Here is a 15,129-nt window from a genome sequence, read left to right as displayed (position 1 = left end):
GCTTTATAAGTAATATAAACTCAAATGTTCTAGTAATAACAGACCATAAGATATTCAAGATTAAATTTTTGACGTTTTCAAATTCGTTTCGAAATCGGTAAATTTTTAAACGTTTTATCTCTTTTCGTATTTATCAGAATTCTATGATTTCTGTACCGAAATGTAGAGAAAAGTTGTACAAACTTTTATTGTTGTTGAAAAGTAGTACAAATTACGATTTTCTAGAGATAATAGTTAACGAGATATTTAAGGTTAAATTTTAGCAGTTTTCAAATATAAATTCCACAGAGCTTGACCAAGTAAAGGCCGAATAAAATGGTGAAACGCAAAATTGTAGCACCTATGAATGAGCTAACGACAGCTGTGGAGTATTTAAACTGGAAATACCCACTTGCTAAAGATCAGGAATCAGGTGGTCGAAAAATAAGAACTAGTCTTTTAGTGTTTACAACGACCATGCATTTATTTCTCTTCACTACATCATTGTTGGTGATGATAACCCAAAACCCAGTCTTCAGCCGGCAACGCCGATGTCAGGCGCACTGGTAATGGACTGGATTAAGCTGTAGAAGCCCATGCAGATCCAAGGTGCTGGTGTGAAAGGTTGGAAACGGCAGATGTAGAAGCAAGCCCCCACAATCCGGTTTCCTATGAAATGGAGGACCAGCTCTGGCCTATGGAAAAGATCAGAGCAAAAAGTTATAAAATAGAGGATAATTGTTAAGAGGCCCTTAAATCACCTTTGATAGTAAATAACAAATATAAAGTGGGAAATACCTTGAGGACGAGGCTACCCTGAATCAGCGCTAAGAAGGAGGCTGAGATTAACTGGACGCACACTGTTGAGATGTAGGTACAGCTACCAGGTTTCCGACGTAATGTCCCTTGAACACTGGGATAGCTGGTAGTAATAATGATGCAAAATGCGTGTAATACAGTGCTCACAAGTTGTAGGTAGTGCCGAGTAATTAGGTGAAGCAGCGGAAGTGTAGCGTAATTGATGAATGATGTAAAAGAGTGAATAAACATCCGCCAGCAAGTCAGACCACTCCCAGGTAGAAGGAATAATAATAATGATAATAGTAATAAGAATAATACCCCAGGGGTAAGGAGGATGTAAAGGATAAAATAGGCTGACTTACCGATTGACGAATTGATTCACCTGTTAATCCACTATTTGAAGCGAATTGGAATAAAGCTGCTTACTAAGTTGAATGGCACAGTATAAAAGGAACCACCACTGCCACAAAAAAGGCCGTCTAGGGCAGATAAATGAATAATGATCAAAAGGCAGACATGTGCTGACAGAAGGCAAGATGGCGTTCCGGTCCAGTTGTAAAAGGCTGTACTGTACAAGCACACAGTTAAAAGGTTGATAAAGCAATGACGAATGACGATAGATGACTACTACTACTAGCCGCCAGGGGGTTGAACTCAGCACTGCCTACTGAACAGTGTGGCCAGTCAATCATGTATAGAAAAATTGAGAGTCCCCTCACTGGTGTCCCTTTTTTTATAAATTCGCGTAGTAATACGCGACACTGGGGGCCAAAAGGAGAATGACTCCATGTGAAAATCGTAATTAACTAAATATAGGCCATAGAGGCGTAAGCTACAAAGTGTATATACAAATGAGCAAAGCTCAGGTGTAGCGGTGTGGCTACAGGGAGAGAGTAACGAGAGAATAAGCAGATATGTACCCGGCCTCCACTCAGACTCGCCCAAGGGAAGTCATGCTACGGAGCAAGATTAAGAGACTGAACCCAAGGGGTCAACGTCGTCGAGAGGTCTTGAGAAGATTAGATAGGGGCCAACAGGAGGAAACGGCGCTGGGCCTTGAGATAAATTATATAAAGCAACCTCTTGAGAGAATACAAAAACAAATGAAGTGTAAAACTGATTGAAATAACTAGTGGAACAAGAAACATAAGATTAAGAATAGTTAATGAAGGTAGCTTGCAATTTAATCATAAATTGGAAGGCGAAAGAGCTTAACTGCTGGACGAGTAAGCTCTGAAGTTGCAGTTTTGAGACGAGCACGTCGTACTATACCATCTGAACCAGGAAAGACCTGCAGTACACGGGCCAAAGGCCAACAAGAGGGCGGAGTGTTATCAGCATCAATCAATACGAGATCTCCAACCGAAAGATTAGGGGAGGTTGAGGTCCACTTCCCACGAGGTGCAAGAGCTGGAAGGTATTCAGATTTCCAGCGTGTCCAAAAATCCTTAATGACGGTCTGAATCCAGTGTAGTTGGCGAGGCGAACATCGTTGAATGGCCGCATCCGCATCTGGTGGTTCAATCAACGATCTACCCAGTAGAAAGTGTGCCGGAGTTAAGGCAGAGAAATCATTAGGATCACTGGAGATGGTAGAAAGAGGCCTAGAATTTAAGATGCCTTCAATGCGTATAACAAGAGTATTTAAGACCTTGTAAGTGGGGATGTAATTGGCAATGAGCCTATTCAAATGGTATTTAGCTGATTGGACAGCACGTTCCCACAGCCCTCCTTGATGAGGTGCAGAAGGTGGATTGAAATGAAATGATATAGATTTTGAAAAACAAAAATCATTAATAAGTTTAGAAAATTGTAACTCCGCTTGTAATGATTGAAGTGCTCGTGTAAGGGCGGTAGAAGCGCCAACGAAATTAGTTCCGCAGTCTGAATAAAGATGGGCAGGACAGCCGCGTCGGCTAATGAAACGCTGTAGAACGTCTAAGAATTCACTGGTGGAAAGATCCGATGCCAGCTCTAAATGAACAGCTTTAGTAGAGAAGCATACAAATATGCAAAGATAAACTTTGACAGTAAGAGCCTTACGACAGTCCGAGATCCGATTGACCCTCGCTGATGGAAGTTGACCCATTAAGGGAACGTTATGGGATGGTTTGGCCCGAAAACACACCATACATTTATGGATGCGTGAACGAATAGCTTGTCTGGCTGACAGAATCCAAAAAGAACGTGAAAGATGATAAAGTGTAAGATTTAGCCCTGAATGAAGAAATAAAGTGTGATAATGGTCAATCAGTAAATTGACTAAATAATGGCTCTTAGGTAAAATAATGGGATGACAAGTTTTAAGAGAAGTAGTATTTTGGAGTCGGCCGCCGACTCGAACTAACCCATTAGAATCAATAAAAGGCGTTAAACGCTGTAGTCCGGCAGAGGAAGATCGTCCTGATCGTAAGGCAGAGATATCTTTCTCAAAGGCAATCCTTTGAATGTAGAAACAAATAGCAGTAATCACATGACTCAATGCCGGGGGGGATACCCCTTGACTTTGGCCTTCCAAGTGAGTATAAGTTTAATCACAAGGAGTAATGAACTCCATGATGGAATGTGATCAAATAGTTGCACAGGAGGAATCGGAACTACAGTAGCGCATTCAGCTTGGAGTGAAAATTCCGATGAGACTGAATGCGGAAGAGCCAAAGGGCCAATGTTAGGCCTTGAAGAGGGCGTAGACAGCCATGATGGTCCGTGCCACCACAGTGTATGGTTAAGAAGTGTAGAGGCATTGCAACCTCTAGAAGCAATGTCAGCTGGATTGTCATTAGTGGGTACATAATGCCAAGTGGCAGTGGGAACCCAATCTTGGATCTGGGATACCCGGTTTGAAACATAAACCTTGAACTTATAAGGAGGTAATTGTACCCAATGCAGAACGATCTGCGAATCGGTCCAGAGGTGGACACTTGTGATAGTAAGAATAGAAGAAAATAAGTTCAAGTAATGAGCGGCAAGTGATGCCAACAAATGAGCTCCACACAGTTCCAATTGTGGAATAGTTAAAGTGTGTAAAGGAGCAACGCGCGTTTTAGCGCATAAAAGGGCTGGAGGTGAGCTAGATTCCACCCCAACCAAGTATAGAACAGCTGAATAACCTCGTGCTGAGGCATCAGAGAATCCATGAAGGATGTAGGAAGTAGTAGCCGCAGTGGGCGTGAATGGGCGAGGTAATGTTGCCTGCTCCAAAGTAGAAAAATCATGAATAAGAGATTGCCATTGAGAGGCAAGTTGCTCTGGCAAAGGAGTGTCCCATTGAAGAGACTGTCTCCATAAGGCTTGTAAGAAGGCCTTTAAGTTGAATGTAAAGGGTGCAAGCCAACCGCATACGTCAAAAATTTGGGCTATAAAAGAGAGTACCAAACGTTTGGTAACAGTGCCACTGGGGCTGGACTTGATGTCAAGTCGAATGCTAAAGGAATCCGTAGTAGGGTTCCATAATGCGCCCAATAAAGAAATAGAGCACGCTGAAGTGGTGCTGAAAGAAGTGGAAGCAACGTGGTGCTCCAACGGGATTCCCATAAGTAGGGAAGGGTGGTTAGCAACCCATTTACGGAGGTCAAAGCCTCCAGAGTGTAATAACGTAATAAGTTGATTACGCAGACGTATAGCTGCTGTCAGGGAGTACGCACCCACGGCAACGTCATCGACAAATATGTTTCTTTTTAAAGCAGCAGCTCCCTCAGGAAAATTTGTTTTCTCATCATCGGCAAGCTGAGCCAGTGTACGGAGTGCCAGATAAGGAGCTGATCTTGTGCCGTATGTAACAGTGTTTAAGTAATAAGTGCGTATAGGCTGGTCTGGAGATGACCGCCATAAAATGCATTGGAACTGTCTGTCCTCGTAATGCATAGATATTTGGCGAAACATTTGCCTAATATCACAGGAAAAGACAAATGGATATTGTCTGAACAATGAAATTATATCGGATAAAAGAGGGTGCAATTTAGGACCAGCAAACAAAAGATCGTTTAATGAAGTACCACTGGGGGTTTTAGCAGAGGCGTCGAAGACGACGCGAATCTTGGGGTTGTCCCCATGATTCTTGAAAATCCCATGATGGGGAATATAGTAAGAGACAGGTCCATCAGCTAATTGCATATGGCTTTGGTCAAGGTAGTCTTGCATAAATTCAGTATATAATTTCTGAAAGTTAGGATCTGTTTTAAACTTTCGTTCCAAGGCGCAAAAGCGTGAGTACGCGGCAGCATATGAGTTGGCCACAAAGGAAGGATCCTTATTAATGAAAGGTAATCTAACCTGATACAGACCGGAAGCATCACGTGTGGTGGTGTCGCGGTAAAATTGCTCGCACAGCTGTTCCTGTGGAGAAGGTGCAGGAGAAACTGGGGGTGAATCTTCAGCCCGCCAAAAGTTCTCTACAAGGGCATGTAACTCATTACCTGGTGCTGCGCAGCATGCGGCTACGGCAGAAGAAGTTGAAGGAGTGGGGTTTGAAACAGACCCCGAAGAAGGAGAAGTCGTCACTGGAGCTGATCCCAAGAGAATATAGCCAAACGGAGAAGGTACCGCTACTGGCATATCCGTTCCTAACGTGATAGGAGAGCCTTGACCAAATAACAAAGAGGCTAAATCGGAGCCTAAAATGCAATCGATCCTAGAAGGTTTATCAAAAGAGGGATCGGCTAAAACCAAATGTTTGGCTGCTTCACGTACTGAAGCATTTATTTCAACAGTAGGAGTTGTGACTGCTATTTTATCTAAAATGATAAATGGGTGTTGAGGTGCAAGGATGGAACCACCTATAGTAGCAATATCAAGGGAGCAGACGCCCTTATTTGTTGCGGTAGTATTGCCTATCCCGGAAACAGAAATTGGAGAATGCCAACGCCGACATCCTAATCTCTGTACGCAACGATCAGTTAAGAAAGAGGCTCCAGCTGCGGTGTCTAAAATTCCCCTAAGCACCAAGTAGGAGTGCGGGGATGTTTGAATGCGGACGTGTGTGGTCGCGAGTAAGAGTGACTGCCGCTTAGTGGACACAGTCGTAGCAGCAACATGGGCTGGTACAGTCACCGACACTGTAGGTGGTGATGATTCAGGCTGAGGAGCTCTGGAAGTTCCTGGTGGTGTAGTATTACCAGGCCTCGAAGGAGGAGACTTGGGTTGAGGAGATTCAACTCTCTTCGTGGGAGAAGTTCCAAAATGTAAGAGAGTATGGTGAGGCTTCCCACACCTTTTGCATTTCGCGCGATTAGTGCATTGGGAAATAGAATGGTTCCGCAAACAATTAATGCAAAGGTTCTTGGATTTAATGAAATTGTAACGCTCGCGGGGTGACTTGGCTTTAAAGTCTTCACAATGAAATATAATGTGTGAAGCTTGATTGCAAAAGTTGCAAGTATATGTTAAGTTTAATGGTTCGGCCGCATAGACAGGCGCCTTAAATTTAGACTGGTTAAATCTAGGCTTAGGCTTATAGTTTGATCTGGGAGTCGGAGTTGAAGTTGCAGTTGGGTGAGAGACGTCCAACTGTCTCTCCTTCAAGCTTTGATCGATAAATTCGAGGAGTTGGTTGACTGTAACCGTGGAGTTATTTTGAGCAACTCTCCGCCGATATTTTTTATATTCATGTAAGGTGGCTGGATCAAATTTCGAGACCAGTAGTGAAACTATAATGGCTTGATGTTCATCAACCTGGGGCAGAGCCGCCAGTGCACGATAGTGTACATTTAAAGTGTCCACAAATGTGGCAAAGTCCTTAAAGGAGGAGCCCGGTTTAGAAAGGCCAACAAGTCCGTTAGCATGATAATCAATGATGCCCTGAGGATCATCATAACGCTTCTTTAAGATATTCAAAGCTACTGGGTACATTTCAGGTGTGAAATCCAAATGCGAGATTAAGGTTTGTGAATTGGAATCCAGACCATCATAAAGAAATTGAAACTTTTGAATTGAATTTAGTTGGTTACTCGAATTGATAATAGATTCGAAACGGGAAATAAACCCGCGCCAATCCGAAGGTCTCCCAGAGAATTTAGGTATTGACTGCACCGGATAAAATGCATTAGAGGTGTTAATAGAAGAAGGTGCAGTAGACATAGTAGTATTAATGTCTTGAGGATCAATGCTAAGCCTAGTAGAGCTCGCCGGTAATGAGGAAACTCGAATTAATTCAGATAGTTGTCGCACAAGCCCTGTGTAACAATCGCCAACAGCCTCCAACTGTTGGTCGAGAATCTCAAGGGTAAGGTCAGGCAAGGCCTCAGCTAACTCCCGATAAGGAGTGAGCTCCCCTTTGGCATTATTGTGATCATTTTGAAGAGCATCTAAAAGGGCTTGATACTTAGTCACCGGGGTGGAAAGGGACTGCGAAACCCTATCAATTTCTGCTTGAATTTGATTATAACCGCGAATAGCTAATCGGCATATGCGATTAAATGCCTTGGCAGACAAATGGGGTGACATGGTGAATCAAAGGAAGTCACTAGAGCACAAAAGTTAACAAAAATCAAATAGTAGAGTAAAAGGCACACTTACCCTACGAAGTAACAAGCATACCAAGATGTGCAAATGTGGATCACAACTTCAATTAAGTATAATAAAATGTGGATCACACTTCAATTAAGTATAATAAAATGTATCTAGAAGCATAGAAGCATGTAAGTATACAATCAAGACAAAAAATATAAAGTAAGGTATACACAATTTAAGTATAATAAAAGGTATCTAGAAGCATAGAAGAATGTAAGTATACAAAATACAAAATGAAATACAAGGCAATGTATAAAAGTAAGCTCAAAGAGTCAAATGGTTACCCAAGACCGGAAGTAAGTGCTAAGGGGGGTGCACGCTAAGTTGGTGCTTATCCACACTCCTTAATACACACAGGCAATAAGCCGATAACAATACTAGACAGGGCTAGATTAAACAGTGATGGTAACACTGTATTCAGTGCAAGCGACACTCAAGCAAAGGGGTCGTAAATCCCTGTGATTGGGGTCACCAGACACGTGTAAAATAAAGATGATTTAAAGGGAAATTGTAAAATTCCTTACCGGATGTAGCCAGAAGGAAGAGAGCCCAGAACGAAAATGAAGTATGTCCTCTATAGTAATGAAACCAGTAAGAAACGGCCCAGAATACAATTTAAGATTAAAGAAAATCCTCTGGTAGTAAATACCGGTCGGAAACGGCCCAGAATGTAAGTAAAGATTAACGAAAACCCTCTGGTAGTAAATGTGGAGTATTTAAACTGGAAATACCCACTTGCTAAAGATCAGGAATCAGGTGGTCGAAAAATAAGAACTAGTCTTTTAGTGTTTACAACGACCATGCATTTATTTCTCTTCACTACATCATTGTTGGTGATGATAACCCAAAACCCAGTCTTCAGCCGGCAACGCCGATGTCAGGCGCACTGGTAATGGACTGGATTAAGCTGTAGAAGCCCATGCAGATCCAAGGTGCTGGTGTGAAAGGTTGGAAACGGCAGATGTAGAAGCAAGCCCCCACAATCCGGTTTCCTATGAAATGGAGGACCAGCTCTGGCCTATGGAAAAGATCAGAGCAAAAAGTTATAAAATAGAGGATAATTGTTAAGAGGCCCTTAAATCACCTTTGATAGTAAATAACAAATATAAAGTGGGAAATACCTTGAGGACGAGGCTACCCTGAATCAGCGCTAAGAAGGAGGCTGAGATTAACTGGACGCACACTGTTGAGATGTAGGTACAGCTACCAGGTTTCCGACGTAATGTCCCTTGAACACTGGGATAGCTGGTAGTAATAATGATGCAAAATGCGTGTAATACAGTGCTCACAAGTTGTAGGTAGTGCCGAGTAATTAGGTGAAGCAGCGGAAGTGTAGCGTAATTGATGAATGATGTAAAAGAGTGAATAAACATCCGCCAGCAAGTCAGACCACTCCCAAGTAGAAGGAATAATAATAATGATAATAGTAATAAGAATAATACCCCAGGGGTAAGGAGGATGTAAAGGATAAAATAGGCTGACTTACCGATTGACGAATTGATTCACCTGTTAATCCACTATTTGAAGCGAATTGGAATAAAGCTGCTTACTAAGTTGAATGGCACAGTATAAAAGGAACCACCACTGCCACAAAAAAGGCCGTCTAGGGTAGATAAATGAATAATGATCAAAAGGCAGACATGTGCTGATAGAAGGCAAGATGGCGTTCCGGTCCAGTTGTAAAAGGCTGTACTGTACAAGCACACAGTTAAAAGGTTGATAAAGCAATGACGAATGACGATAGATGACTACTACTACTAGCCGCCAGGGGTGTTGAACTCAGCACTGCCTACTGAACAGTGTGGCCAGTCAATCATGTATAGAAAAATTGAGAGTCCCCCCCCTGGTGTCCCTTTTTTTATAAATTCGCGTAGTAATACGCGACAACAGCAGTATCCCCGCTAGTATTGGTTTGAAAAATTAAAAATCCTCGTATTTGTATTGATTTATCGGATCCAATCGTACGCCATTATAATCCCAAAGAAGGGGTGACCCTTTCAGTGGACGCCAGTAAGCATTCAGTGAGAACGGTGTTATTACAAGAGAACCTGCCAGGTGCATTTAGCTCCAAGGCGCTTACAAAGTCGCAGCTAAACTATAGTCAGCTGGAGAAAGAAGCTATGCCATACTTCCAAATTCCATGCACATGCTACAAAGCCTATAAGTGCCTTCCTGCTCGTTGGGAACATTACCTTCAAAATTTATTTAATTCAATTCTGGCTACTGAAACTGTCCCAAAAGCTTGGTCGAGATCCAAATTGAGTTAGATTTATAAGAACGGAAATAGGAAAGATTTTGACAACTATAGAGGGATCGCCATATTGAATAATATTACTAAATTATTTACCAGTATTTTGGCGCGTAGGCTGTTGAGTTGGGCTGAATGGCGGGGTTTGTTGCCAGAGGAACAGGCGGGTTTTCGAGAAGGCAGGAGCTGTCTGGACCATGTTTTTACTCTAATGTCACTGATTGCAATTAAGAAGAAAGGAGCATATATTTATGCGACATTTGTTGATTTTAAGAAAGCCTTTGATAGCGTAAATCATGCTTTATTGTGGGATAAGCTTTATAAAATGGGAGTCAGTGAGAAAATTATAAGGATAATTAAATGCATTTACGATAATGCAGTAATGTTTATAAATTTAGAGCAGAAATTATTAGATGAAATAGCAATCTCCTCTGGGTTATTGCAAGAGGAGAGAATGTTATGGGTTGAAAAGAAAATAATAAGCAGGTCGGTCACCCTGGTGGAGGAGATAAAACAAAACAAAAAAATAATAATAAAAATTAAAAAGGGTAAAAAAATTAATAACTAAAAATAATTAACAATGATTTATATATTTTTCGTTGAGGGGGTTCAGTCATTTCTTGGGCACCTCCTAATAAAGTGAATGTAATTTTGTTTATTTAAAAAAAATTAGGCTTAGCAGTAGTGGGGAAAATAAAAGAATTAGAAGACAAAGAAAAATAACTAAACAAAAGAAGAGAGAAGATCAAGGATTGCAGCAGGCAGTGGAAGCTAGGAAATAAAAATGAGGAAAGAAAAGGTTAATACAGAAGAGTTGGTTCTGAGTCTTGGAACGACACCTGTATTGCAGGAACAAATAATTTTGAATCGGGAATAGCTTGCTTTGACCACGCAGGATTAAGCCGGCAAGATTTCTTGCATCATACTACAAAAAAACAAAAAAAAAACACATGGAGTGAGAATCTGGTCTGTCAAATTCGAAGTTGATTTGAACGAGAGCGGTACGTGTGGCAGTGACCCCAGCGCTGGTGGGAAACTAGGTAAAAAGAAATTGGACAATTAGAGAAGTGAGCCAGTTTATTTTGAACAGTAGTTTTTTATTATTAATATTATTTATAATTGTTAGGAAACATACTACATATTTTTGGCCAGCTGGGTTTTTGAATGTAATTATCAGTTGTTTTTTTTTGTGGTTAATATATTATTTCATAATCTATCTAGAATTTTCTTTTATTCTTCCTTTTTGGCTATCAATTGTATAAGGTCTTTTGCTGGTGCAACATAATTTGACTGATTGCCCCGTTAATTTGAACTAGATGGAATAAAATAATTATACTGCTTCTCCTCTTTCCTTTCCTTCTTAGTGACGGTCTGCCTATAATTGAGGCATAGTTTCTCCCTTTTCAGCGATACTTACTGTTTCAGGTATTGGGGGTTTTTCGCTGTTGTTCCCTCAAGGACCATTACTTAACCCCTAAGCATCCTCTCTTCCTACTCCTTTGTTTATTCATTTATTTCCCTTTATTTACTTATTTATTGTTATTTTTATTTCTTTTTTTTCCCCTATATCCGACTCTTATTTAACTCTGAACAACAGCGTGGGCTCAAGGTAAGTAAAAACCACCCTTCCCCACACCCATCTTCACTGAGCTGGTGGCACTCCTTTACCTCCCTCATCTGAGGAGGGTAACAAGTCTTAGTCCGGCACTTTTTATTTTATTCCTAGCAGACATAGTCTCTTTTTACCAGGAAAATGGAGCAAATGGTATTAAACTTACGCCGTTCACCCAGGTCCATATGCTTCTGTTTGCCGACGACTTAGTAATATTTAATTGTACTTGGCATGATGCACATAGAAATTTAAAGCTTTTAGATCAATATTGTTCTAATAATGACTTGAAAATAAATACGGCAAAAACCAAGGTTTTAGTATTCCACAGGTCACCGAGAATGAAAAAGGTCAAACCATTGTTTTACAGGGGACTGAAAGTAGAATACACAAAAACGTATACTTATTTGGGTGTTCCTGTTTCTGCAAGTGGGAAATTTAAAGCTGCCACGGACTTCTTTTTGCATAAGGCGGCAATAGCTAGCGCTAAGGTAAAGGAAATATTAAGAAAAATTAAATCCAATTGCTGGGAAGCTGAGATGACTTTGCTGGATGCGCTTGTAACAGCAACAACTTTGTATTGTTCCGAAGTTTGGGCGCTAAGATATTTGGATTCTTTGGAAACAGCACAAAGTAAATTTTTAAAACATTTATTTCACTGGCCTCGATACACGCCTAATTGTATGTTAAGGTTGGAGACTGGTAGAGCTCCGTTAAGTGTACCGGTCTTTATAAGGGCGGTTAACTAGGGATGTTCCCTTCACGAAGAGGAGGAATCTGGGTGGATTGGAGCAACCAACTCTGGGGGGAGTTACTATCCCCCTGTCCATGGAGGCCAAGTATCTTGGAGTTATCTTCGATAAAAAGCTTACATGGAATTCACACATAAATATGATTTCCCACAAGGCTAAGGTTTCCTTAGGATGCTGCAAAAGGCTGTGTGGGAAAAGTTGGGGATTAAGCCCTAGGATGACGCTCTGGATCTATAAAAGTGTGGTTAGAATATCAAAGACACTACCGGTAGCCATGTTGGCTTTGCTGATGGCTGACACAAGGTTTTCTCTAAACATGCATGAAGATGAAAAAGTTACACCTAAATAAACATAATTGTTGACTACCTCGAATGGCTCACCTCTATAAATAAAAGTTCTTTTTAACACAGAATGTCTGCCATTCAACTTAAATTTCATAATTTTTGTTTTTTTGACGTTTACTTTTAAAAAATTTTGATCACAATATTTATCTAAAATTTGCAATTTATGGTTTAAGTCCGTGTAACTATCAGCAAATATCGTCAAATCATCCGCATATGCCAACATTAAAATATAATTTTCTTTATTAATTCTAATAGTATTCGCACCATGACTAATAAAAAAATTTTCTATATCCCTAATACAGTGGTTAAACGCCCATGGGCTTAAAATTTCGCCCTGTATTATGCCTTGAGTTAAATTAAATTCTGACGTAACATTGTAACCACATTTAATTTTAATGTTAGCGTATTCATACAATTTCTTAATAAATCTAAACACTTTTCCATAAACACCCAGGTTTGCCAGCTTATACACAGGTAATCGTGATTCACCGAGTCAAAAGCTCGCTCAAAATCTACGAATAGGGCATATAAAGGTTTCTTTTTAATACTAACTTGCATTTGAATCACAGAGTTACATGTAAAAACATTATCTATACTGCCTCTATTTTTGCGAAACCCAGATTGACTTTCAGGTATGACATTTTGCTCTTCAGACCATTTCTCCAGTCTCTATAAAATTATTTACGTAAAAATTTTGCGATATTATTGACGAGCCCTATTCCTTTATAGTTTAGCGGATTGTGTCTGTCACCTTTCTTATACAACATAAACAAAATTATTGTAGACCAGCTATCAGGGATATTTTCGTTTTCAATAATTTTATTAAACATTACTTCTAGATAGAGAAACCAGTTACTTGGAAGGTTTTTATAAAAATCATAGTTGACACCGTCCTCTCCCGGTGCCTTGTTTGCTTTACATTTATTTAGTGATGCAATTATTTCTTTCTGGGTAATATTATTATCAAGGTATGGGTGGCAAACATCAAAATAAGATGGACTTTGTATTTTTAGCGGAAACATTTGTTCCAAAAAAGATTCCCAATCACTAATATTGATTAACTGAGGTGCGTTATTATAATCCCGTTTTTTTAATTTTTTTACGGTTTGCCAAAAAGAAGGCGTATCTTTACAGTTTGAAATAGCAGCAGAAATTGCAGATTCAAAGACTGATTGCTTCTGTCTTAACATAACTCTGTAACATTTTTTCAAAGTCAAATATTGATTTAACAAATTAAGTTCATAATTACACTTCCTTACCTGCCTAAATATTTTGTTAACTTCCTTTTCTTCAACTAGGTTCAAGTTCTGTGATTGCCATACGTTGTCAAAACCGATACAAGAAAGATAATGTTTCAGCTCTCTTGCCCAATTGAATGGCATGCCTGTATTGTCTATCAAATCTAATTGCTTCAGAAAACACATTTTAGAGAGGTTATAATCAGGCATTTTCAAAATAGCAAGCCACCAACTTAACATTCTACTGAAAACTTTAAATTGTATGTGCACTCTTCCACATTCCATTCTAACATAATGGTTGGGAGTACTTCTAGGCAAATGTAGCAGCAATTTAAAAAATCTTAATTGACCCTTCTCAATTTTATCCGAATATCTGCATGCCCAAACCTCTGACAAGTACAAGAGAACACTTTCAGAAATTGCTTCATAAAGTTTACATTTGGTTTCCCAGTTATCGCTTCTACATGATTTTAAAAGAGCTAGGGCAGATTGAGTGGCAGCCATATTTTTCCCCAGAAAGTACTCAGTGGCCTTTATAAATTTAGCAGATGAAGCAATTGGGACTCCTAAATAAATAAATTTATTCTGATAATCTATGGGCTCAGTTCCATACTTTAGAAGTTTCTTTTCTGCAAATGTTCCAGATTTAGTAAACACCATTGTTATTGTTTTTTTAATATTTACTTTCAACAAGTTTTCATCACAGTACTCTTTTAATAGATTTAACTTTCTTTGAGCCTCAATCCAAGTAGGAGAGAACAAAACTATATCGTCTGCGTATAGTAATATTTGTAGATCTCTGTTTTTATACAAAGGAATTCCCACGGAATTATTAAACACTAGGACAATATTGTGAGTAAAAAGAGAAAACAAAATTGGGCTCAAAACTTCACCCTGTAAAATTCCTTCCGAGACCGGGATTTCAGCAGAATTATAGGATTCATCGGATATAAGCATCACGGCATTATCATATAATACTTTCATTATCTGCAGTAATTTACGGCTTATCCCCAGATTGTATAATTTATGCCATAACTTGTCGTGATTTACGGTATCGAAAGCTCTCTTTAGGTCAATAAAAGTGGCGTAAACCTTCCTTTTTTTCAACCTCAAATATGCGTTTACAATTCCCGACAATATAAATACATTATCACGGCACCCTTTACCTTTCCAAAAACCTAGCTGCTCCTCAGGTATGACTTAATTACATTCCACCCAGTTTCCAAGCCTTTCATTAATAATATTTGTAAATATTTTTGTGAGACAATTAAATATTGCGAACCCCCGGTAATTGAACGGGTCCTGAGGGTCTCCTTTCCTATGTAATAACCTCATTCTAATAGATGACCAAGATTTTGGGATGGTTTCTGAATTTAAGATTTTATTAAATAGTGATACAAGAAAATTGAGCCAGTTAGTTTCTAAAGATTTAAAACACTCATTTGGTATTAAGTCTAGACCGACTGCTTTATTTGCTTTACTTTTATTGATGCTTTTTTTCACTTCCTCTAGCGTTATTTTCGAATCAAACCAAACATCGAAGGGACCAAAAAATTTTTTTTCATTAATGTTTGCCTTTCCCGGAAGAACTTTAGAATAAAAAGTTTCCCAGTCTCGAGGAGAAATTTCATTGACTTTTTAATGGTTTTAC

At 39.6% G+C, this 15,129-nt stretch overlaps 2 protein-coding genes across 2 annotated transcripts; both read right to left on the bottom strand.

The window, feature by feature from the left end:
- Positions 1 to 387: 387 nt before the first annotated feature.
- On the bottom strand, positions 388 to 7,836 carry LOC141460006 (uncharacterized). Its single transcript, XM_074139603.1, has 2 exons — positions 778 to 7,836; positions 388 to 674 (listed from the first exon to the last, which is right to left on the bottom strand). Exon 1 carries the CDS (start codon positions 7,219 to 7,221, stop codon positions 3,259 to 3,261), a length of 3,963 nt encoding a protein of 1,320 aa, XP_073995704.1. The 5' UTR covers positions 7,222 to 7,836; the 3' UTR covers positions 388 to 674; positions 778 to 3,258.
- LOC141460003 (uncharacterized) lies at positions 1,964 to 2,869 on the bottom strand. Its single transcript, XM_074139598.1, has one exon. The coding sequence runs from the start codon at positions 2,867 to 2,869 to the stop codon at positions 1,964 to 1,966; it is 906 nt and encodes a 301-aa protein (XP_073995699.1).
- Positions 7,837 to 15,129: the final 7,293 nt, after the last annotated feature.

This window comes from Rhodnius prolixus, unplaced genomic scaffold, assembly GCF_049639745.1.
Source record: "Rhodnius prolixus isolate KJV_2025 unplaced genomic scaffold, Rpr scaffold_41, whole genome shotgun sequence".
NCBI classification, from domain to species: domain Eukaryota; kingdom Metazoa; phylum Arthropoda; class Insecta; order Hemiptera; family Reduviidae; genus Rhodnius; species Rhodnius prolixus.
Note: the sequence above shows the minus strand (reverse complement) of the source record. Positions and strands in the feature narration are given on the sequence as shown.

Coding starts and splice junctions, on each gene's coding strand:
- LOC141460003 (XM_074139598.1), bottom strand. CDS start 2,869: ATGGGTCAACTTCCATCAGCGAGGGTCAATCGGATCTCGGACTGTCGT.
- LOC141460006 (XM_074139603.1), bottom strand. CDS start 7,221: ATGTCACCCCATTTGTCTGCCAAGGCATTTAATCGCATATGCCGATTA.